The following is a 25,789-nucleotide window of genomic DNA, read 5'->3' as shown; positions in this document are numbered from 1 at the left end:
TACCTTCCAGAAAACATGACTGTAATAACTACCTACGTGTGTGTACCAAAATGGATCATACTCTAAAAAATGTTTTATAACCTATTTTATTCAGTCAACACTCTCTACATTTGTGTTTTGGTGTATTTTCATCTCATGTGATTTCCAGGCCATATCAAAATTTGTCAAATTAGCTCCAATTATTCCTATACTTGCTTTATCCAAATCAGTATCCAATCCAGGACCACAGTTCGCCATGTTTACTTTGATCTAGTACAGTCCTTTTTTAGGATCCTTACTAGTGGAAGCAATTGAGTCCCTTGTCCTACAGAATGACCCACCTTCTGGATTTGTCTGGCTATTTCCTGGTGGTATTTATCTTGCTTCTTTAGCAACTATATTTCCTGTGAAATAGAAGTTATATGTAAAGGGCTGGTGGATTCAGATATTGTTTTTCTTTCATTAAAATCATCAAGATTTTATAGTATGGTGCTACTATGGGATCCCAAAGAATTTCAGTAGGAAAATACTTATAAAGAATACATATCAGAAGAAAAACAATTTCAAGAAATAGAATAAAGTCTTTGAAAAGCATCTTTTCTGTGCCTTCAAGGAAATTAAATACAACTTGAGGCCTTAGGAAACAACAACAAAAAATCAGAGATATCAAAATCAGATGAAAAGAGACTTGGGACTATAAGGAAAGAAACAGAAGAAAAACCCACTAAATATCTAAAAGTCACATTAGAATCCACAAGAAGTAGAGTTGACATGACAGAAAGCTGAATCAGTGACATGGATAACAGGCTTGAGACTAGCACACAGAACACAGTGAAGGACAAGGAGATGACATCACTGGAAGAATAATGGTAAATCCGTACGACAGTTCTGTTGATCCAACAGACAGGTCGAGTCCCTGATGAAGAGGAAACAAATGGAATCGAAAAGGTAGTCAAACACATAAAAGAAAAAGCAATTTCTGAAACAAAAAGACTCAATTTGGCAAATGAATAGAACTTACTACATTCCAGGTAAACTGAACCAAGAAGCCATTGAGACCAGAATATGTCTTGTAAAGTTCCTAAGTCTTAGAGATAACAAAAGCACCTTACTACGAACATCCAGATAGAGGAAGCAGATAATCTACCGGGGGAATAAAATGCGACTGGCCTCAGACTTCTTTTCAGCAGTTTTAGGTGGCATAAGACAATGGAACAATGTAGAGAGAATGTTGCAGAGGAAAGGATGTGACCCAATAATTCCATAAATGGCTAGAGATTTATTCAAGGATGAAAGTAGCAAAACTAATCTTAAAACTCTACGTACACTAAGATGAGTAAATCTATAAGCTGGTTCTTTGAAAAAAGAAAAGTTAGACAAAGCACTAGCTAACAGTTTAATTTTTGAAAAGGAAAACATACAATTTGAAATAAGAAAACACAAATGCAAGTAACAAGGAAGTATAGGTTTCTGGGTATAGGTATGGCTTGAAGCTATATTACTTGGAGTATAAGTCCAGGTGGTCAGAAGGCCCGAAATACTGTGACTTAAACAAAACAGAAGTTTGGTTCGCTCTTACATAATAGTCCAAAGGTAAGCAGTCCAGAGCTGGTGATGTGTCTGTCGTTCTCAACATGTGGCTTCCATCTCTGGGTTCCAAGGTGGCTGTTCCAGCCCCTGCCATCGTGTTTGTGTCCTAGCCAGTGAGAAAAGGGGAAGGGAAGGGAAGGGCACACTCATTCCTTTTAAAGGCATGGCCTGGAAATGGCATAATCACTTTGCTCATATCCTATTGGTTGGAATTCAGTCACATGACCACGCCCAGTTACCAGGGAAGCTGGGAAACATAGCTTTTAGCTGGGTGACCATGAGCCCATCTTGCACTGAGGAATTCTATTATTTATTATTTAAGGATGAAGGATATCAGTGGATAATCAGCAATCTCTGTAAAGAGGCCCTGTCACAGAATTACTCCCTCAGGCATCCACGGTAAATACAGTTAACTTGGGTATCTCCCTTCACCAACCTCTTTTTTTCTTCTTTTTAAAATTTTTCTTTTGTTTGTTTTGTTAATCTTCACCCGAGTATATTTTCCATTGATTTTTAGGGAGAGTGGAAAAGAAAGGGATGTTTCTCACTCACTGATGTTCCTATATCTCTATCCCTCTCCCTTCCTCTCTCTCTAAAATCAGTAAAAACATTTTTTATTTTTAATATATTTTTATTGACTTCAGAGAGGATGGGAGAGGTAGAGAGAGAGAGAAAAACATCAATGATGAGAATCATTGATTGGCTGCGTCCTACACACCCCCTATTGGGGATTAAGCCCACAATCTGGGCATGTGCCCTGACTGGGAATCAAACCATGACCTCCTGGTTCAAAGGTTGACACTCAACCACTGAGCCACGCTGGCCAGGCAATAAAAACATTAAAAAAAAAGATGCATAGTTATCCAAATGTCACAGGAAGGTTGCTGTTATCATGCACTGAGGGAAAGGGCAGAAACCAAACAAAGAATGATCTCCAGATGATGGCTGATGGTCCAGGAAAATTCTAGTGAATTCAGGTAGACAACCAAACCCACTCCCCATCCCACAGGTGAAATATTTTGGCTTAACCTGAGACTATTCTTGATTTCCTTACCTTCTGGGGTAAGTGTGGTAAGGGGTTAGGGCAGTGGTCGGCAAACTGCGGCCCCTTCAGTGTGGCTCTTCCTAAGCCTTAGGAGTACCCTAATTAAGTTCATAACAATGTACCTACCTATATAGTTTAAGTTTAAAAAATTTGGCTCTCAAAAGAAATTTCAATCGTTGTACTGTTGATATTTGGCTCTGTTGACTGATGAGTTTGCCGACTGGGTTAGGGGATTACCAGCAGCTGAGGTGCTCTGGTTGGGATTTAGGTTTCCTCAACCTTGTCTCACTTATTGCTTAGGTCTTAACCTAAGTTTCATTTATGTTCTCCACTCCTTACCGGCTTTACCGTAATTGGAGTGCCAGCAGAGGCTATTTTCCGCTGCCCACCCATACTGGGGTTGAGTGCTGCAAATATGCTGGAACTTCTCAGGAATTACTAGAGACTGCGAGAGACTGGGGGAGAAAGCAGACACAGCGAACCACTCACTGTCAAATCATAAGCCAGGAGGGAACATTAAATTTACACAGGGAGCTACGGTCCCCCAGCCCTGCAGGAACATGACGGGTTCCGGCTTGGGGACAATGCAACCTCTGGGAGAGGACAAGCCTCCTGCCTGTATCCAGAAGTGCACTCTGCGTGGCGGACCAGAGGCCCCCACACACGCCCAAGCTTCCTGCTGCTTCCGCCCGGGGCTGACGCTTCCTCTGGCCCCACCCCAGAAAAGGATGTCTAGTCCTTTCTTCCCGGGAGCGCGATCCGAGTTTCCACACAGGAAGCTGCAGGCCTTGGCCAGCCGGCGTGGCTCTGGTTGAGCATCGACCTGTGAACCAGGAGATCAGGGTTCCATTCCCAGTCAGGGCATAGGCCCAGGTTGCAGGCTCGATCCCCAGTGTGGGGCGTGCAGGAGGCAGCTGATCAATGACTCTGTCATCATTGATGTTTCTCTCTCTCCCTTTCCATTCCTCTCTGAAGTCAATAAAAATATATTTAAAAAATAAAAAGAAAGTTGCAGGCTCTCCAACAGGGTGTTTTCGGCTCCCTGAGATCTTCCCTGTGCTGGTTCTGCTGTTGCCTGATCCCCAGACGGATTGGAGTCTTACCATGCCAGCAAGCCCAAAGCTGTGTGTAGGCCTCCTGTGGAAGACCGAATAATCTTATTAACAGCGAAAATTCACCTAGTGACAAACTAACAGGGAAAGAGATTAAGTGGTGGCCAGAGAATAAAGAGAACCGAAAGTCTGGGTATGGCCTAGTAATGGAAAAAGGAAGCTAGTTAAGCCCTGCTGGTGTTGCTCAGTGGTTGCGCGTGGACCCAGGAACCAAGAGGTCACCTGCTGGATTCCCAGTCAGGGCGCATGCCTGGGTTACAGGCTGGATCCCCAGCAGGGGGCGTGCAGGAGGCAGCTGATTGATGCATTGATGTTTCTCTAACCCTCTCCCTTCCTCTCTCTCTAAAAATCAACGAACATATATAAAAAAAGAAAGCTAGTTAATATAATTGTGTATCTTCTCATAAATTAACACACCACCACTACCAAATTGAGGTAGGCAGGTCAGGGAATGAGTAATCAGCTCAGGGCAAACAAGAGCAAGACAAAATCTTCAAATGTAGAAGCCCCGGCCGATCACAGCATTGTCTCAGCAGAGGCAGCAAAGCTCAGCTGGGCTAGCCATTTTTCAGAGATTTAGGCCGAATTGACAAAGATTGCTCCATGAAAACGGGACACACCCCCAATCAGAAGACTGTCAGGAGGGAGCATAGCCAGGTTCTCACTGCACAGACAGTCCTTAGAGACTGGAGACAAGAAGTGAGGGGGAGTGAGGGCGGAACGAACAGGATGTCCCAGTGGTCCTGGGGAGAGTGGCAGAGAGCCGGAGGAGTAGGTGATGGCGCCGCTGGGACTGTGCTGGGGCACAAGTGATGATGCTAGGGCCTTGCTTCCCCGGAGACAGGGAGAAGGTGTGGGACCAGCAGAGCAAAGGAGCCTCCAGGAGCAGGTGGGAGTAGGAGAAAGTGGAGATAGGAAAGGAGGCTAAAAAGGATCATCCGCCAAAACCGGTTTGGCTCAGTGGATAGAGCGTCGGCCTGCGGACTGAAAGGTCCCAGGTTCGATTCCGGTCAAGGGCATGTACCTGGGTTGCGGGCACATCCCCAGTAGGAGATGTGCAGGAGGCGGCTGATCGATGTTTCTCTCTCATCGATGTTTCTAACTCTCTATCTCTCTCCCTTCCTCTCTGTAAAAAATCAATAAAATATATTAAAAAAATAAAATAAAAAGGATCATCAAAGTCCATAGGGCAGTAGCCAGGAGAAGGTCGATACTCCACCAGAGTGGTTTTCAACCCTGTCACTCCAGTCACCTTTTCATGACAAATATGTTGTAACATCTTTCACAGTTCTGAAGTAAAATTCAGTGATTATAACCCACCATCCATATTAAAGGTCGATATACTGCCCAACAGCATTATAAAGGGCAAAGACTATAATAAAAAATATATTCCAATATGTAAGTGCTTTTGCATGATTCTGTTAGAATTCATAATGAAATCTAATCAGAAGCTTGTACCAGAATGCAATAGTTCTTTAAAAAAAAAGCCCTGTAAAGTTTTTGGAATTGGCTAGTCAAAAACGGTAAAATGCCACTATAGATTGATTTGTGGAGTGCCAAATAGTCAATTGTGGTGGGATGGTGTTATTATAGAGTTAAAATCCCTGGGGTTCGCTTGCTCAGCTATGGGGGTAGGAGATGCAAATTCAACCCATTCAAGTCCCAATTGCCATGTGGCGCCACCTGGTGGCAGTTGTCTGCTCTGCTTACCCAGGCGTGTGAAAGAATTCGGTCTGGGAGCTGCGAGGCCCCTTGGCCTACCAATTAGACTGGGCTGAGCCTGCAACCAAAAGGTCAGTGTTGAGGGCTGACAGGAATGGACATGATGTGGACTGCCCCTCTGTGTTGAGGGCTGACAGGAATGGACATGATGTGGACTACCCCTCTGAGAAGAGGCCCAGATGGCTTTACCCTACTGCCCTCTGGACTTCGAGAATTACCTACCAGCAGCCCAAAGCTCATGTGAAGAAGTTCTGGGCTTTACTTTTCTCATCTGTGAGCTAGGGATCAAGAGATGGTTGTGGACGCCAATTCAACACCAACAGGAATCCCTAATTTGGGGTGTGGTGAAGAGGAAACTTTATTCAGTGCAAAACAGCTCAATTGTGATACATCACAGCTGTGGAACAGCTCAACTGTGACACAGCATGGCTGTGAGGCAGCCCTGGGGCCAGGTCTCTCCAGCTGTGCTGCTCTGTTCTGTGCTGCTCTGCTCTGCTCTGGTGAGATATCTTCGGTGTTGGAGCTCCTGTTAGGATCCGCAGTCTTAGGTGCATTTTCAGAGTCAGAAGGGAGCTGACTTACACAGACAGAAGTCCCCGCCTCTGATCCCTGATTGGTCTGTCCTCATGCAAATGATGATTCCAAATCCTCACAGTTTGATTGGTCCAAAGGCACCATCCTAATTGGTCAGAATGGAGCTGCCCTGATTGGTTGGTGGAAATGTTGATGGGATATAGCTGTGCAGCTCCAACTGGATGGGGAAAGCCTCAGTCCTATTGGTTGAAATAGGATTCCAAGAACTCCTTTATAATGGCTGGCTCATGCCCTGGCCAGATGGTGCAGTTGGTTAGAACATGGTCACCTACACCAGAAAAAGGTTGCTGGTTTTGATTCCCGGTCAGGGCACATGCTTAGGTTTGGGGTTCAATCCCTGGTCAGGTTTTGGGAGGCAACAGATAAATGTTTCTCACATCAATGTTCCTTTCTCCTTACCTCTCTCTCTAAAAAAAAAAAAAAAAAAAAAAAAAAATCAATAAAAACGTATCCTTGGGTGAGGATTAAAAAATAATATGTATATATAAGGGCTGACTCAGATGCCAGGAACAGTGCAGGCAGGCCATTCAATATAGGCTTCTCCCTGAATTGCAGTTTCCATAAGAGGCCCCTGTGTAGCAGTGGCTGCTAGGCTCTGAGTTACTGTTGTTGTCTTTAATTTTAGCCACCAGGAGCCCTTTTTAGTAGGTATCTTCTTTCTCAGGGTCCACAGAAGTATTTATATATATAAAAGCCAAGCAACCAGAACTCCTGAAAGGTCGGAACGACCAGAACAACTGGTCACTATGACGCGCACTGCGGCCAGCCAACCAGCCTGATCAGGGGCAGCCCCTCCCCCCAGCCACCCCCAGCTGGATCAGGAGTGGGCGAGCCAGCCAATCTCCCTCAGCCCCTACTTCTGGCCAGACCCCAATTGGCCCCCAACACCCTGAGAGGTGGCGGGGCCGGCCAGTCAACTTCCTGTGTCCCCTCCTCTCTGTCAGCCTGGCCCGATCAGCCCCCATCAGGGCAGGCTGTCCGGGCCCCACCGGTGCACGATTTCGTGCACAGGGCCTCTAGTAGTTCATAATAGCAGCTATCTCACACAATTATGAGAATCACATTAGATTGTAGTCGTGAAGACACTTTTTAAAATGCAAAGCATTTACAAATGGCATGTCCTGAGTATGTGTGTGTGCCAGTCCATTACTACTAGTGGCCACATTCTTCTTGCATCTAGTTATGGCCCTTTAATGGCAGTGAGGGGAGGGATGCAGTTATGATTGCAACAATTAACATTCAAAAACAGTGTTTTTTGGGGGGGATAATTAAAATTTAAGTGATTTTTTTCGTTTGTTTGTTTTTAAATATATTTTTATTGATTTCAGAGAGGAAGGGAGAGGGAGAGATAGAAACATCAATGATGAGAGAGAATCACTGATTGGCTGTTTCCTGCATGCCCCCTACTGGGGATTGAGCCCACAACCTGGGCATGTGCCCTTGACCGTAGTTGAACCAAGGACCCTTCAGTCCATAGGCCAACGCTAGGGCTTAAATGATGTTTTAATTTAAAATCCATATCTCAATGGGGAAATTAATTGATTTATCCTAAGTCAGGCAGGAATCAGAGATAGAGTAAAAACCAGAATTGCCCCCTCTCAGAATATCCCTAGACTGTTATACTAGTAAGTCTGGTTGTTTCAAGTTATATCTTCTGTAAATGGCCTTAGCCTTAATATTTCTAAGTGTTCATTTTCAATGCTCGTTTTATGAATCTTTACCACCCCCTGTGGTGGTTTCCCTCTTTTGAAACCATAGTCTTGGATTTCTCAACATTGGCCCCTTGTGGAATTTTTTTTTTTTTTTAAGCACACTAAGGAAGGCCTCATTGTCACCATAGATATAGATGTGGTGAAACTTTGCACTAAGGGAGAGAAATTGGGCTCAACTCCAATCACAGCATGGACAAGTGGGAATTTCTAGCTAAGGAGCCAAGTGGGGGGCAGTGGATGGAAAATGACTAAGAGGAAACATCAGGGGTCAGGGGGATTCTGGCTAAAGGGACCTGACAGGATCCTTACTGAAGATGAGGGCCCTTATGACCGGTGGTACTAAAAGCTTACTAGTGAATCCCTTGGCATCCCCAAGATGCAGGCTAGGCCCCTGAAGGGCAACAGAAGGGCATGGTTAGTGGAACTAGGAAAGAGAGTTGACTGGAAGAGGTTACCTCAAGAGGAGCAGTTTTCTTCCGTTAAGGTCCACAGCCAGCCTCATGCGACTACAAGGGAGGGAATAATGGTCTGGGTCCCATGTTTCCCTCTCCCTCTGACCTCCTGTCTGGGCATGTCACTGGCCAAACCCCCCTGGAAACCATTAGCCTCTTCTAAGTTCAGCTTCTGGTGTCTCTCACCAGCACCAACAATGCACAGTTTATTTGACTGTAACATGCAAACAATTTTTTGTTTTGTTTTTATTTTTATTAGAAGCAGGCAGAAACCCACACACATTAGGAACCCTCTCAGCTGCAGTGTTTTTCCTGACCCAATCTAGCCAGGGTGTACTACTCAGCCCAACTGAGGATGCACAGGGGAGGGCAGTCATGTGCCTTCTCCCTCCATCACTCTCTTTCCTACAGTGTGAACCATAGCAAAGCAAGTCCACCTTGATCTGCAGGCCGAATGGCTCAACCTTAATGTCAACCTTCATGGCCGTCCTGTGTCTCCAAACTAGAGCTTGCTACCTCTCCCCTACACTCCCTAACGGCAGGACACTTGTCCATCTGTCTTGTTCTCTCTACTACACCAGGCGTCCAGTGCAGTGTCTGGTACCTGGTAGGAACTTTCTAAATGCATGCTCAGTGGTGTGGCAGTATTTTTCAGGTCAATATTCCCCGTTTGTCTAGAGCAGTGAGGGCGAACCTATGACACGCGTGTCAGAGGTGACACGCGAACTCATTTTTGGGGGTTGATTTTTCTTTGTTAAATGGCATTTAAATATATAAAATAAATATCAAAAATATAAGTCTTTGTTTTACTATGGTTGCAAATACCAAAAAATTTCTATATGTGACACGGCACCAGCGTTCAGTTAGGGTTTTTCAAAATGCTGACACGCTGAGCTCAGAAGGTTCGCCATCACTGGCCTAGAGGTTGGCCCAAGCCCCTGCCCTATCCCTGATGTGCACCGACACTGTGTTTTCCAGTTTGCCAACAGGACTCCCTGAGATGGGTGGTCACCATCTTCCTTACCTGAAGCCATGTCTTCCTTAGCAACCGAAGTTTGCATGGCCCGGGGTAAGCCTTCATAGCTTTACAGTGGGGCAGTAAAAACTCAATCTCTTGCTTAAGTGAGTGGAGCAACACAAAGGTATTTCCCAGTTGGCCGCCATCATTCTGAGGATTTCTTTTCTTTCTTTCTTTCTTTCTTTCTTTCTTTCTTTCTTTCTTTCTTTCTTTCTTTCTTTCTTTCTTTCTTTCTTTCTTTTTTTTGTTAATCCTCACCTGAGGATAATTTTTCCACTGTTTTTCAAAGAGCGTGGAAGGGAGAGAGGGAAGAAAGAGAAAAACATCGATGTGAAAGAGAGACACTGGTTGCTTACTGTGCGCCTGACCAGGAGCGGGGAGCAAACATGAAGCCCAGGTACATGCCCTTGACCAGGAATCAAACCTGCAATCGCCCTAGCCAGTTTGGCTCAGTGGATAGAGCGTCCAACTATGGACCAGAGGGTCCCGGGTTCGATTCAAGTCAAGGGCACGTAGCTCAGTTGCAGGCTCCACCCTAGCCTGGGTCCTGGTGGGGGTGCATGCAGGAGACAACTAATCAATGTGTTTCTCTCATATGGATATTTCTCTGTCTTTCTCTCTTCCACTCTCTCTAAAAATCAATGGAAAAATATCCTCATGTGAGGATTAAAACAAAACAAAACAAAACCCCTGCAACCCTTCGATGCTCTAACCACCTAGCAACATGGGCCAGGGCTGAGGGTCTCTTTCACTTTGGATTTGGAGCAGCCCTGCCTGTTGTCCCCTCTCCCTTTGAAAGAGAAAGTTGGATATCTCGCCTGGCCATTTCCTCTGGACTGGCTTTCTTGACTTTGCTCGACTGCTGTGGGATTTTAATTGAGCAGAAGGAACTTTTCCCACTTATTTTCCCACAGAGCGAGCTCCTGCTCCCAATCAGTCCTTCCCTGCAAACCCCCCCTCCTCCCCCACCCGAACCCAGCCATAGCACAACCCACAACAATTAGGGGCCCACTTGGAGGTTTATTGGTGGAAGTATAGGAGCACCTTGTTTTAAACACCATCTTCCTTCTCCCGTGGTCATTGGCCCACGGTGGGAAAATAGCATAGCATGATGGGAGGCTGTAGCCAGTGCGCCGACTAAGGCCAGGAAGATCACCCGTTTGGGCAGGTGTCAGGGTCCCAGTAAGTTCTCTCCTAGGGAACTGGCTACAGGAGCCTGTGGTAAGCACTCGTCTGCATTCTCTTGTTCCCAGAGGCTGTGGCTCAAAACGGCTCTCATCGGTACAATCACATTGGCTGACGATGCCACCGGCAAGGGTGTCTTCCTGCAGCTCTTGGAATCCTTGATTTCAGCGGCCTGTTTTCTGTTGGAACCCAGGAATTTGGGGGCCATTGAAAACAATAGAAGAAAAAGAAAACATTGTTAAGATTTTAATGATAAAAACTGCTTTTTAGTTATGTTTTTCCAGCATGAGCGGCTTGAACACAGATGTGACTATGGAAATGATGGGCAGTGAAAACACATAGAGATGGGATGATGTGGCTAAGAAGGACCTGAGTGGAGAAAAAGCCAAGCAGGAGGGAGGCTGGCGCTAAGGCTGCTCTGCTGAAGTGGAACAGACACCCCTCCAAGCCTTTGGCACTGCTTGGATGTGTTGAGCACCTAATGTGTTATGATTCAAAGGCAAAACCGGAGCCTACCGGGATCTGCCTGGCGCCCACTATAACCTGCCTGGAGTCAGCATCAGTGCAAAGAAAACCTCAGACAGTTCTCCAAAAACTGACAACTGAAAAAACTCACAACCGGCAGGCAGGCATGACTCAGTGGTTGAGCATCGACCTATGGACCAGGAGGTCACGGTTTGATTCCCGGTCAGGCCATATGCCCGGGTTGCAGGCTCTATCCCCAGTGTGGGGCGTGCAGGAGGCAGCTGGTCAATGATTCTCATCATGGATGTTTCTATCTCTCTCTCCCTCTCCCTTCCTCTCTGAAATCAATACAAACATATATTTTTAAAAATCACAACCACTTCGTGTGTCTAGAAAAACACACGGTGTGGTTAAAATTTTGATTCCAGCCGAAACCGGTTTGGCTCAGTGGATAGAGCGTCAGCCTGCGGACTGAAGGGTCCCAGGATCGATTCCGGTCAAGGGCATGTATCTGGGTTGCAGGCACATCCCCAGTGGGAGATGTGCAGGAGGCAGCTGATCAATGTTTCTCTCTCGTCGATGTTTCTAGCTCTCTATCTCTCTCCCTTCCTCTCTGTAAAAAATCAATAAAATATATTTTTAAAAAAATTTTGATTCCAAAGGCAATGCATATTAAATGAAAAAAATAAAAACTATAACAAAGCACCAAAACAAAATAAAAGTCCCCCACACTGTAACTATTCAGAGATAAATGCAGTGAGGTTTTTTTGTTTTGTGTGTTTTTTTTAAATATATCTTTATTGATTTCAGAGAGGAAGGGAGAAGGAAAGAGATAGAAACATCAATGATGAGAGAGAATCATTGATTGGCTGCCTCCTGCACGTCCCCTAATGGGGAACAAGCCCACAACCCAATCATGTGCCCTGGACTGGAATCAAACCTGGGACCCTTCAGTCCTCAGGCTGACGCTCTATCCACTGAGCCAAACCAGCTAGAGCAAGGTTTTGCTTTTTTAAGTGAAAATAATTTTAGAGTTACTTTGCTAGCGACTGGCAATGTGGTTGGATAATCTAAAAAAAACCCACCTCTTTGCCACAAAACACCTAGAAATGTAGATAAAATATAGTTAACATAATTTTAAATGCATTGTTGAACTCACAAAAAAGGTAAGAAAAATCCTAAGGGACAAAAATTATAGACCAGTCCAATGTGAGCTGAAGCTAGGGCTGCCCGAGGGACTTGCCAGACCTGGTCACCAGGGCGCGGCGACACAGGAGATAAATCCTGGGCCCTAGCCAGGTGGGGGAGTTTACTGAGGTATCGGCACAAGTCCAGGACCTGCAAAGCACCTTCTCAGCAAAAGCCTACACCAGAAAGAAACCCGTCCAGTGCCATACACTTATCTATATCAATCTGGATTCTGGGTCAAAAAGAAGCCCCTTCTGAAAATGCTTATCTGTGGGCCTGTCTTCATGCTGGCTTGCAGTCTGACACATGGTCCAACAACTCCCAAGCTGAGAAACTGATATAAAAAATGTCTCCTGAGTCAGTAAGATCTCTGAGGTGCCTGGCAGAAGCAAGCTTACAATGGTTCTCCCCCCATTCCCAATTCAGCAACATGAGTCCCACAGATAATGGCCTGTTTGAGATAAACTCACGAAGAAAACGACAGCTACAGAAGCTCCAAGACCCACATGACTTCGGGGTCTGTGTGAGAGGAAGCAGAGAGGCAATGAGGCATCTGAGGGGTTTGAAAACAGGAGAGCCCCTAAATCGCCCCAGATTCTCAGTGGAAAGTGCAGCAGGCGAATTAGAGAAGAAGAAAACTGGGAGTAGAAACGGGAGTCCTTCATGCTAAAGCCTCAAGGGGCGGAAGCAGGATGCGCCTTACCAACTCTCAGAGCCATCAGAATACTCTCCCCGGCAGGGCACAGCCTCATAGTAGGGGAAACCAACGGAAATGGAATACAAATTGAGTAGAACGGGAACAGTAGAGCCAAAGGAAAGGGCAGGATCAGCTAAAGATAAGAGAGGAACACATTCCCCAAAGGTCATTAATGCTTCACAAAAATGACACAAGAGGAAGCACTCGAGCCAAAACCAGAAAGCCACCCTGACCCAGCTATCATTCTCAGAGGTTGAGAAAAACCATTTCATGTAAAAATAAATCGCATCAGAAAAGGATCATAATCAAAACCCACACAAAATCATATAAGAAAAGATGCAAAGTATAATAAATCCTTGAAGACAATAAAAGCACACTAAAAAGAGGTGCTGCATGTCCTAACAGGTTTAGCTCAGTGGTTAGAGCATTGGCCCTTGGACTGAAGGATCCTGGGTTCAATTCTGGTCAAGGCATGTACCTCAGTTGCTGGCTCGATCCCAGGTCTTGGTGGGGGCATGTGCAAGAAGCAACCAGTCACTGTGTCTCTCTCACATTGATGTTTCTCTATGTCTCTCCCTCTCTCTTCCACTCTCTCTAAAATCAATGGATGCAAAATTATGTGCAATGTGTTAAACGTGTTTGATACAATATTATTGTTTTCTTATATTTTTTACATTTTTGCATAATTTTTTCTGAAACTAGTATTTGAGTATTCATGACTACAATGTCAATTTTGGATTATATATTTTATTAATAAAATAATTTTTGCATTCTTTAAAAATAAATAAATAAATAAATAAATAAATAAAATAAAGTCATGGATCCCATGAGGATTAACAACAACAAAAAAAGATGTAGCGCAAAATAAATGCAAACTGCAACCTAGCATTTCAAAATGAGCTAAAAGAAATTAAGAAAATGATAGACTACATAAAAGAACAACATAAGTCAGAATTTAAAATATTGATAAATGCGGTGATAAAACTAAGAAAACAATTAGACATTTTAAAAGAAAGAACCATTATTTCCAAAACAAAGCAAGAAAGAATGTAGCGAGCGCCTGGGAAGGCGCATGAGCTGACTGTTGGCTGAATCCAGTGGCGTAGGCAGAGCTATGTCCTGGAAACATACCTTGCCAGAGGCAGGTATGTTGTCAACCTGACCTTTAGCTCAGGTGCCAGGGGGTGGGTTTCATTATCTAAGTTCAGCAGGAACAGACACAATTACCAGGGCTAAGCCAGGAGTGACAATTACAAAGAAGCCACAAGAATAAAGAATTACAGCTTGATCTTTAACCGTGATTTCACATAATTTCCTTTGTCTTAAACTCTAGTAAAACTTCCTGGTATCATGCTGCATGTAATAAACGCGTTGCTCTAGCTCTGGGTCACTGTCTCTCCATCTGAGGGCAGCGTCCCACCTGGCCCCAGCTTTACTTAAAGTCTTTGTGTCTGTCTCTTTTTTTTTTCCTTTTCCCAATCCCCAGCCGCCCCTACTCAGGACTTGTCCACTCTCTAACCATGCTAGTGGCGGCCAAGAGAGAAAACTTATAAAAGAACACAAGAGCAAACAAGCAAAGCACATAATGCCTTAAGAGAAATAGAGGGGTAGGGAGGAGTTTAAAGAATAAAAAAGAATAAAGAAATATATATATATTAGACAAAGATAATCCAACATACAAATCCAACATACAAATAATAAGAGTACTCAAAGAAGAAAGGTTTACAATTCAAGAAAACCGTCTTGAAATTAGAAAGAAAAAAAAGAAGGTCTGGAAAGGACAGATAAAGGCAGACTGTGACCGGGAGAATTGAGTGAGCACGGCCTGCACTACACCCAGAGTGAGTCAGGAAAGCATTCAGAGAAAGGATGCACGGAGAGTCCTTTGTGTGAGCTGCTGCCTCTTGCCCCTCAAGATGAGAGAGAGGGACTGCCTGGGACCTTCTGCTGTGACCCTTTGGGGGCCGGGAGACCCCGTAGAGATGGGGGCACAAAACATGGAGGGTGGGAGAGATGGGAGAATGGGTTTCTTTGGTGGTGAAGTGAAGTTGCTTCTGTGTCCCTAGAGGCACCGTCCTCCTCTCCAATGGCCAGTCAAATTCTGGGAGGATATTATTGAGGACCAGATGCAGACAGCAGGAGAGAGAGAGAGAGAGAGAGAGAGAGAGAGAGAGAGAGAGAGAGAGAGAACACCAGCCTGGAGCCATTGTAAACCCTACCCAAACAGAGTCCCTTAAGGGATGAGGGACTCTGACCGCTAGTTCCTGGGTAGCACAGACCCCTGCAGAGCCAGTGCCAGAGAGGGGCAGTGGCCAGGCGAAAGGAAGGTCTCACAGCATCACCAGAGTTGCAGTCAGGGGAGCCAGGTAGGGGACTTCAAAGAACCCAAGAAAGTGCCTAAGAGAAAAAGTCAGCTTAAAATTAGGAAACAGAAGGAGAAAAGGAGCGACTCTGAGGGGCCATCTTAACAGGGGACCAGGCTGAGGGAAGAGAGATGAAATCAGCTCAGAGTTATGATAGTTTTTAGGCACTGGACTTTTTAATTTCAGAATCGATGCTGCTTTTGCTATTTAAAGGGACCAAAGGCCCTTTCGTATCCTAAGAGGGAGTCCCCATGCTAGGGGCCTGCCCAGAGAACCAGCGTTTACTCAGGAAAGGGGAAAATTTCGCCCACTAAAAAAAATTATAACGGAAGACAAAAATAAATTTGCATTTAGATGATACTCAAAAGTTGAACTTGTTCAACATACTGGCTGTACAGTCTTGCTTTGGGTTTCTATCACTCATTACAGGAAGAATCTACTACACTTACTTAGTAAATTAGTAAAACTTGTGAGCCAGCCGTGGTCTCCCCTCTGGGTTACTGTCTCTTCTATTTCACAGAAGAGATAGATAAGGCAGAGAGAACTCAGGATTGTTTTATCCAAGGGACCCTTTTGAGTTGGGAATGTAGACAGTCAATATCCAACTCCGTAAACTTGCTTTATTAGCTTACCCTCATTCCTCTACTGAGCACCTTCCATATGAAAACACTGGGATTTGCCCTCGTCAGTTTTGCTCAGTGGATAGAGCATCAGCCTGTGGACTGAAGGGTCCCGAGTTCGATTCCCATCAAGGGCAATCGATCCCCAGTAAGGGGTGTGCAGAAGGCAGCCCATCAATGATTCTCATCATTGATGTTTCTCTCTCTCTCTCTCTCTCTCTCTCTCTCTCTCTCTCTCTCTCTCTCTCCTTCTCCCTTTTTCTCTGAAATTAATTTAAAAAATATTTAAAAAAGCACTGGGGTTTGCCTAGAATATTCAGATCCATCAGCCACAGGCCCTGTTTTCAAGGACAGGCGTACAATACCATGAAGGGGAAAGCCACACGCATAACTCTCTAGAGGAAAAATAAAAGGGCTGGGATAGATTGGCAGAGAGTGTCACTGACCCCGCCCATGGCTCTGCTGTGGGGAGGGTGCTGAGCTGCCTGCATGGACGACCCACCTGTCTTCTGTGAGATGGACTCTTCCTGGGAAGTGTGAGAAAATGTCACTAGTCTGCTCGGCTTTCCACAGCAAGAAGTTTTCGCTGGGCTGGGAGGATGACAGGCAGCTGCTTTCAGGCTGGATGGAGAAATTTACAGTTAGAGGATCAGGTCTCCCCCTCACCGTTCTTGGTCTCCTCCAGCCAGAACCTTGAAGGAACTCACTTGAGTCTTCCAGCCGAGTCCTGGGAACCGGTTCCTTAAATATTAAGCCCCAGAATCACCAGACAAAAGCAATGAGGCCCCATGCAGGACCACCTCCTCTCTCTGATGGGCCGCTGTGGCCACTCTGCCCAGAGCACCAGATATGAACATTAAGAACCAGAGCCGTAGAACTATAAAAGCTGACTTTTGAAGTCGGTGATGGCGTACCTAAAGTGTTTAGGAGCCGGAAATCTGAAGGTTTTAGGCCTTTCTTTCCTGTGCTTCTACCCTAAGCAGGTCCCGAGAAAGCCTTCTGCGTGTTGGGGGGGTGGGGGAGTGGGGTGAGAGGCGTGGAGAGGGGGCCTTAAATAAACTAAAAGGGAAAACAAATCCTTGGGGGAAGGTATTGCAAAAACTTGTGACTAAAGGGTTAAAATTCTTGATGTATAAAAAGCTTTCGTTTACAAATCAATTTAGAAAAACACAAGGATGCCAATAGGAAAATGGCCAAAGAACAAACCAGACAGTACATAAAATAATAATAATAATAATAATAATAATAATAATAATAATAATGTTCAAACACATGCTACTTTAACCTATAATTATTAGAAAATTTTTTTAATTCTCAATTGTGGTAAGAACACAGTGATACAGAACTCTTATATTATTGGTGAGAGTATAATTCAGTATGAACTTTCTGGAAATAATCTGGCAATATGTATCAAAAACCTTAAAAGTGTTCATACCCTTGGAATTCGACTTCTTTTTTTAGTCTTTTTTTATTTTTAGATTCTTTATTGTTTAAAGTATTACATAGGAATCCCCTTTTCCCCACTGACCTCTCCTCACTCGTTCCCATCCTCCCCTTGAATTCTACTTCTAAACATCTATTCTGAGAAAACAATGAAAACTGTGGACAATACCTATAAATGCCTGTGTTACCATACAGGGGTGGAGAATGTATGGCCCATGAGCCATATAAGGCCCTTGAAATCATTTGGTCTGGCCTGCCAAGGCATTAGGGGCGAATTAATTAAATGTTTGACCAAATACAGCAGGCTAATGTTTAAGCTGATAATTTTGCATGGCCCTCGAATGATGCTATAAATATCCAAATGGCCCTTGGCAGAAGGAAGGTTCTCCACCCCCGATGAAAAGTTAGAAACAACTCTAAATATCAGATTTTAGCCCGGCCAGAGTGGCTCAGTGGTTGAGCATTGACTCAGGAACCAAGAGATCACCGGTTCAATTCCAGGTCAGGACACATGCCCCAGTTGCAGGCTTGATCCCCAGTAGGAGGCGTGCATGAGGCAGCCAATCAATGTTTCTCTCTCTCATCAATGTTTCTCTCTCTCTCACCCTCTCCCTTCCTCTCTCTCTAATATCAATAAAAACATTTTAAATTAAATAAATCAACAAATAAATATCTGATTTTAGGGGAATGAAGTAAATTTTAATTCATTCATATAACTGAAGAGTATGAAATTATCAAAATGATGTATAAGAAGAGCTTTTAAAATTTATTTATTGATTTTAGAGCGAGAGGAAGGGAGCGAGAGAGAGAAAAAACACATTGATTTGTTGTTCCACTTCTTTATGCATTAGTTGGTTGTTTCTTTGTGTCCTAAGCAGAGATTGAACACACAACCTTGTTGCTTCAGGACCATGCTCTAACCAACTGAGCTACCCAGCTAAGGCTACAAAGAGCTTTTAAAAGAAATGGCTCTTAGACAAGAAAAAGCTAAAGGGGTTAATCACCACCAAATCAGTATTCCAAGAAATGTTAAAGGGACTTCTTTAAGAAGAAGAAAAAAATAAACCAAAAAACAAACAAACAAAAAACCCCACCCACGTGAATAATAAAATGGCAATAACTACATACCTATCAACAGTTACTTTAAATGTAAATGGATTGAATGCTCCAGTCAAAAGACATAGGGTGGAGAAGAAAACACGATCTATACATATGCTATCTACAAGAGACCCACTTCAGATCGAAGACACACACAGACTGAAAATAAAGAGATAGAAAAAGATATTTCATGAAAATGGAAAAAAAAATCTGTGGTAGCAATATATCAGACAAAATAGACTTTAAAACAAAAACTATGCCCAGCTAGCGTGGCTCAGTGGTTGAGCATCAACTTATGAACCAGGAGGTCGCAGTTCGAATCCCCATCAGGGCATATGCCCGGGTTGCAGGCTGGTAGCAGTGTGGGGTGTGCAGGAGGTAGCCAATCAATCATTCTCTCTCATCATTGATGTTTCTATCTCTCTGCCTCTCCCTTCCTTTCTGAAACCAATAAAAACATGTATTTTTTTAAAAACTATAACAAGAGACAGAGGACCGACATTTCATAGATGCAATAGCCAAGCTATGGAAACAACCCAAGTGTTCATAATTAGATGATTGGATAAAGAAGATGTGGTGCATGTATGCAATGAAATATTACTTGGCCATAAAAAGAATGAATTTTACCATTTGCTACAACATGGATGGTCCTAGAGCAGTGGTTTTCAACCTTCCTAATGCCACGAACCTTTAATACAGTTCCTCATGTTGTGGTGACCCCCAACCATAAAATTATTTTCGTTGCTACTTCATAACTGTAATTTTGCTACTGTTATGAATCGTCATGTAAATATCTGATATGCTATATGTGTTTTCCGATGGTCGCGACCCACAGGTTGAGAACCGCTGTCCTAGCGGGTATTATGCTAAGTGAAATAAGTGAGACAGAGAAAGACAAATAGCATATGATGTCATTTATATATGGAATCTAAAAAACAACATAAACAAACAACCAAAACAGAAACAAACTCATAGACACAGAACAAACTGCTGGCTGCCAGATGGGAGGGGGTTAAGGGACTGGGTGAAATGGTGAAGTACAAATTGGCAGTTACAAAATGTCACGAGGATGTAAAGCACAGCACAGAAAATATATTCAATAATATCAGAATAAGTACGTATGGTGCCAGGTAGGTGCCAGGCTTATCAGGGGGAGCACTTCATAAGTTATATAAACGTCTAACCACTACACTGTGCACCTGAAACTAATACAATATTAAATGTTATCTATGGGGGGGGGGGAGGTTGGGGGTTAATGGGGAGATGAGGACACATTTGTAATACCTTAACCAATAAAGAAATTAAAGATTAAAAAATGTTATCTATAATTGAAAAAATTTAATGGAAAAAGATGTTTATGATATAATTTAAATTGAATAAAAGCAACATCCATATATATATATGTATATGTATATATATATTTAATGTCCTCAAATACATTAATTAAAATTTAATTTAAAATGAAAGACTAGGCCAAAACCGGTTTGGCTCAGTGGATAGAGCGTCGGCCTGCGGACTGAAAGGTCCCAGGTTCAATTCCGGTCAAGGGCATGTACCTGGGTTGCGGGCACATCCCCACTGGGGGATGTGCAGGAGGCAGCTGATCGATGTTTCTCTCTCATCGATGTTTCTGACTATCTCTCTCCCTTCCTCTCTGTAAAAAATCAATAAAATATATTTTTAAAAAAATGAAAGACTAGAAGGAAATATGCCAAATGTTCCAAGTGATTGGTTGGGGGGGTGGAGGGCGGGTTGTGGAGAAAAACAGGAATGATTTTTCTGTAATTTTCTTAAGTGAGCATTATTCCTTTAGGTTACTGAAAAAAATGAACAAAAAAACTGAAAACACTTTTGAGTTAAGTACCTTATAGCTCTTTCTTAGAAAAACTAAATTAATGTGCTGTAATTGGTGTGTGCATATCACTGGCCCTTGAAAATGGTCTTCTCGTTCCCCCAGGACACTAGACTGTAATATTCATCACCCTCCAAGGGGAGGCAGTAGCCTCGAGTCCCCCTCCTCCCTTCCCAAGAGAGCTTGGTGGCAGGGCCCCACTTACTGTTGTTTCAGTGGAGCTGCAGGGCCTCTTGGGCACCAGGCAGTGAGTGAACTGGATTCTCGGGTCTTTGGTGGTGATGGACAGACCTTTCTGCAGAATTTTCACCAAGCGGATCCAGAACTGAAACACGGTCTCCGGGTGTTTTTCGTGGAGCTTCATGTAGTAGATCTTCTCAGTCACCGTCCTGATCCGCAGGATGCGCTGGAGCCGGTCACAGATTTGTAGCTCCACAAACTTCAGGGGGAGAATCCTGGACACAAGCAGGAAATTGCCATAGTGCAGGAGCCCAGGATTTGAATCCGTCATGCTGGTGCCTACCGAGAGCTTGGCTCAGCCTCCCTGGGCTCCCGCCTCTGCGTGGGGAATGCACAAGGGAGAGGGCTGGTGGATGAGAGTGGGATGATGACAAAGCCTGGCTCTTCTCTGATGTCCAGGGCCTTAGTTATTAGAGAATCTGCCCACATCAATAACAAAGACTGATAACTGATGTAGACTACCTCTTCTAATCCTCACAACAACCCTTGATGAAGAAAAGATAAGTATTATTAATTCCATTTTACAGATTTTTTTGAATCTGAGACTTAGAGAAAGGAGCTAAGTGATTTGCCCAGGATATTTAGATATTTTTAAAATTTATTGATTGATTGATTGAGAGAGAGAGAGAGAGAGAGAGAGAGAGAGGAAGGGAGAAACATCAGTTTGTTGTTCTACTTATTTATGTATGCCATTGGTTGCTTTTTTTTGGTTAATCCTCACCAGAGGGTATTTTCTCCATTGATTTCCAGAGAGAGTGGAAGGGAAAGAGGAAGTGAGAGAGAGGGAGAGAGAAAGAGAAACATTGATGTGAGAGAGACACATTGATTGGTTGCCTCCCTCATATGCAACCCAGAGATTCAAACTCGAGACCCTCTTCCCGGGCCAAGACTCTGGCAGCTGAGTCATATTGGCCAGAGCAAATGGTTGCTTCTTGTACGTGCCCTGACTGGGAATCAAACCTACAACCTTGGGGACATATCAGGATGATGTTCTAACCAACTGCTACCTGGCCAGGGCTGCCCAAGTTTAGATCTTTTTTTTTTACAAAAATATTTATTTAATTTTATTCCACTTAGATCTTTTTTTTTTTTTTTTTTTATATATTTTATTGATTTTTTACAGAGAAGAAGGGAGAGAGATAGAGAGTTAGAAACATCGATGAGAGAGAAACATCGATCAGCCGCCTCCTGCACATCTCCTACTGGGGAAGTGCCCGCAACCCAGGTACATGCCCTTGACCGGAATCGAACCTAGGACCTTTCAGTCCGCAGGCTGACGCTCTATCCACTGAGCCAAACCGGTTTCGGCCCACTTAGATCTTAAGTAGGAACTGGGACTAAGATATTCTGACTCCATTCCCAGGTCTCCTTTGCCCTGTACCCTGATTAACTCTGTTGAAAGAGTAGGAAGGGTAGATGTCTTCTGTACACCCCGTATTATTTTTTCCAACTCAACACCTCTTAATCCCATTTGGCTTTCATGCACCTCATTTTTTTTTAAAACCCTCCTACGTTTTTATTGACAAAATGAAAGCCAAAATCCTCAAAAACTAGGCTGAGACAGACTGATACTCTACCCACAGCACCAAACACGGTGCTTGGTCTGTATAGATACGCAGTAATACCTGTTCAATGAATGAATGAGGCTCTGCAGTTTGTACACTAAAGAACACTGTCCTTTCTTTGTATCTACAGCCCAATTGCAAGACAGTGCCGTCTGTCATCCCACCCGCTCTGGCCCTCCCTGAGGCCTTTCCTACCTGCGGAGGGTGATGACAGGAGCACAGCCAGGTGTGTTGCGGGTGGAAAACTGACCCTGGGGCCAGGTGACGTTGGCCATCAGGAGGATGTTGGGGAGCGGCAAGGAGGGCACTGAGGAGGTTACCCCAAGGATCACGGTGGTGGTCGACCCTTCAGGGACATTCATCCAGTTCCCGGACTTAGTGACCTAGAAATCAGCCCCAGGTTCTTGGGTCAGAGAAGCAGAAGACAAGAGTGGAAGGATACAGGTGCTAGAAAGCAGTACTTAAAAAAAAAAAAAAAAAAGGCCATGGCCAGTGTGGCTCAGTGGTTGAGCACCAACCCATACACCAGAAGGTCACATGCCTGGATTGGGGGCTTGATCCCCAGTAGGGGGTGTGAAGGAGGCAGCTGATTAATGATTCTCCCTCATCTTTGATGTTTCTATCACTCCCTCTGTCTGAAATCAATAAAAAAAATATTTTTAAAAACAGAAAAGATAAAGAAAGCAGCACTTCAACTTAGTGACAAGCTTGGAGCACCTGTACCTCCTGCAGGCCCTACACTGGGGATCGAGTCCACAACTGGGGCATGTTCCCTGACTGGGAATCGTACCGTGATCCCCTGGTTCATACGTCGATGCTCAGCCACTGAGCCACGCTGGCTGGGTGCCCCTGTGATTCTTACATGTGTTCAGTACGCTGGGCTGGGCCATGGCCCGCATCACCCTTTTTGTGGCTCTCCCCAAGCAGACAAGCTCTTTGGCATTAGGAATGCTGTGCTGTCCTTTTTCGAGTCCTCTGCATCATCTACCTTTAGAAAGGATGCACTAGTAAGAAAAAGCTGAGGGGCACGAACATTTTATTCTTCCATCCTTGGGTAGAAGAAGCCAGCACAGGTTTCTAATGGTCTGGAAGGGAAATTGTGCAAAGAAAGTTCCAGAAGGAGAGGAGAGAGAGGAAAACTCCATACTGCTATAGGCACCAACAGGGGAACTTGAGACCCAGATCCTCCGGTATCACTAGCTGGCATGGCTTCTTCCTCCTCCCCAGGGCTTTAAAGGCCACAGCATTTCTGGACCGAGTGCTGGAGACAGGTTCTGGAAAGGGACAGAGCCGGCTCTGAGCTGCACGTGGGTACCTGGATGAAGGTGCTTTCAAACACCGCAGAGTGGGAGAACAAGTTGAATTCTGGAGAATGAATCAGTTGACAAAGAAGGCCATCTTCCACCCCAAGCTCCACTCCAGGGCCTGGCTCCCGGACCTCGGGAGGGAGGCCCCTGATTTTATTCATTGGCTCTTGGGAAGAATGGGCTGGGGAACATCCCTGGGGCTCCACACAGACCCAGCCCGACTGCAAGATGTTGTGTGACCACAGCTGCCCACCCCCCACCTCCACAGCTCCTCCTCTCCTCCTGACCTTCAGGCTCCTCCAGCCCGGGAGGGGCGGCCAGCTGCCGGCTCACAATGGCAGGAATGACATCAGGAATGTGGTGGCAACAACAGGGAAGGAAAAAAAGAGGAAAGGATGGATCAGGGAGGAGCAGGCTTTTCTCTCCCTTCTCTTACTGCAAACGAGTGGTAATGAAGCTTATTCCATTTTTCACTCAATCTCCCCGAAAACATGAGGAAAATGAGTCTGCCAAGGTTGTGCCAAGACAGCAGTGAGCTGGCCAGACAACAAGGAAGGCTCTCCGGGAAACCACAGCCTTCAATCTTCCCCATCACAGGGAAGCTTCTCACAACTTGCTCGTACTTGTGCCTGCATAAGAATAACCTCAGGGGTGAAAACGCGCATTGTGGATGTATTCTGTTATGTTGCATTCCGAAGAGTCCATGAAAAAGGAAAAAGAAACCGTGATGTTGAAGAAAGGGCTGCATATTGGGAATGGACCACCAATTAGTTCAGTGATATTGTCTAAGTCACTGCGTTTCCTTCTGTTTCCTCTGTAGTAAAATGAAAAGGTGGCACCAGAGTTAAGGCCTCACGTTAATAATGAGTAGAGATTTAAAATTCATACTTGGAAATATCTGAATGTGCTGTTCCCTTAAGCAGATGTAGTGAAGGTGAAGGGAATTCCCTTGATTAGGGCCCCATTCTGCTTCATGGGAGTGTGCTGGAAGCCGGTCCATCCTTGCTGCTTGACACAGTTGCTGCAGGGAAGAAACATCTGCACAGCATATGTTTCAAGGGACCCGCCATATATGGCATACTGTTCTTAATATGTTTGCTCCCCTTCTTAGCGTTATGTGTTTTAACCAGGGCCACCTCCCTGGGAAAGGTTGTTTCTCCAGGTGGGGATTTTTCCCTGGAGTTAGGGATTAACAGGACTAAGGAAGGGAATAAATCAGTAAAACCCCTTAACTAAGTGCCAGGTGGGTAGTTAATCACTTTAACTACAAACAGTCACGCTTAAGCTACATAATCTTTACTTAGGATAATCTCCTTCAGTTACTTCCTTGTAGCTTAACAGAACAATAGATTAGTGACCTTGGAATGGAGATAACAAATGTCCTAACCTTTGGAATAGAATGGATAGGATTAAAATCAACTGGTATAAATACAGATGTAACAGGAGAATAAAGACAGAAGCTGGCTGGAGAACCTGACTAGAGAACCTGGCTATGCTGATCAACTGAACGCTGCTGCCTCTGTGTCCTTCCTTCTTCACCGACTCCATCCACACCTTTGGGAACCCCTGGACCTGCTGGGGCTGGACCCCGGCAGAAATGCATCCTTAGGCAACTGTTGTTTTAAGCTACTGAGATTTTAGGGTTGTTGCTGCAGCATAACCTAACCTAGCCTGTCCTTGACTGATACAGAGATTGGAATCTAGAGGGCAGTATTGCAATAAAAATTAAAAAAAAAAAACATTAAAAAAACGCACCACAAAACCCTAGTATGTGTGACTAACTTATCTGGAAGGCAGCAAAGCAATCTTATTGGAAGCTGGAAGGATGGCAACCCATCTTATCCAGTAGCAGAGTATTTGATAAAACCGTTGCCTGCAGTAACTTACAAGACATATGTTAATCTAATTTATCTACAATTAGGAGAACAAGTTTTAGCAGCTTGAATTGAATACTGGCCCTAGTGGGGGCTCAGTGGTTAGAGCATCTACCTGAGCATTGAGGGGTCTTGGGTTCGATTCCGATCAAGGGCACGTACCTCGGTTGCAGACTCGATCCCCAGCCCTGGTTGGGGTGTGTGTGGGAGGCAACCAGTCGATGTGTCTCACATGTTGATGTTTCTCTGATTCACCCCTTCCCTTCCACTCTTTCTAAAAATCAATGGGAAAAATACTGGTATCCTCTGGTGAGGATTAATAAAAACAAAACAAGAGAATCGAATACTGTTGGTTGCTATTGACAAAGCGCCACAAGACGAGCTCAGAGAAAAACTGACGAGCTTGCCAGCAGGCACAAGGGATCTAGAGAGACTACAGAAAATCAGTGATCCTGCAGGGTTCTCAGAAGCAACTGCCTCTCATCCCTAACTGGGAATAGATAAAATTCAGAAATGTTTGGGATGACAAACACCAATGCAAACTCAGTTTTGTAGGTAGAGAGACTGTCCTGGTTTGCCCAGAAGTGTCTCAGTTTTAGCACAAGTCCTGCATCCCAGAAAATACCCCTGGCTAGGCAAACAGGGACAACGACTTGTAGGAAAGATTA

At 44.5% G+C, this 25,789-nt stretch overlaps 1 protein-coding gene across 1 annotated transcript; it reads right to left on the bottom strand.

Moving 5' to 3' along the window:
• Positions 1 to 10,214: 10,214 nt before the first annotated feature.
• On the bottom strand, positions 10,215 to 24,122 carry GARIN1A (golgi associated RAB2 interactor 1A). Its single transcript, XM_059711726.1, has 5 exons — positions 23,256 to 24,122; positions 22,136 to 22,323; positions 20,341 to 20,590; positions 16,245 to 16,363; positions 10,215 to 10,588 (listed from the first exon to the last, which is right to left on the bottom strand). Exons 1-5 carry the CDS (start codon positions 23,406 to 23,408, stop codon positions 10,396 to 10,398), a joined length of 903 nt encoding a protein of 300 aa, XP_059567709.1. The 5' UTR covers positions 23,409 to 24,122; the 3' UTR covers positions 10,215 to 10,395.
• Positions 24,123 to 25,789: the final 1,667 nt, after the last annotated feature.

Source organism: Myotis daubentonii, chromosome 10, assembly GCF_963259705.1.
Source record: "Myotis daubentonii chromosome 10, mMyoDau2.1, whole genome shotgun sequence".
In the NCBI taxonomy this organism is placed as follows: Eukaryota; Metazoa; Chordata; class Mammalia; order Chiroptera; family Vespertilionidae; genus Myotis; species Myotis daubentonii.
Note: the sequence above shows the minus strand (reverse complement) of the source record. Positions and strands in the feature narration are given on the sequence as shown.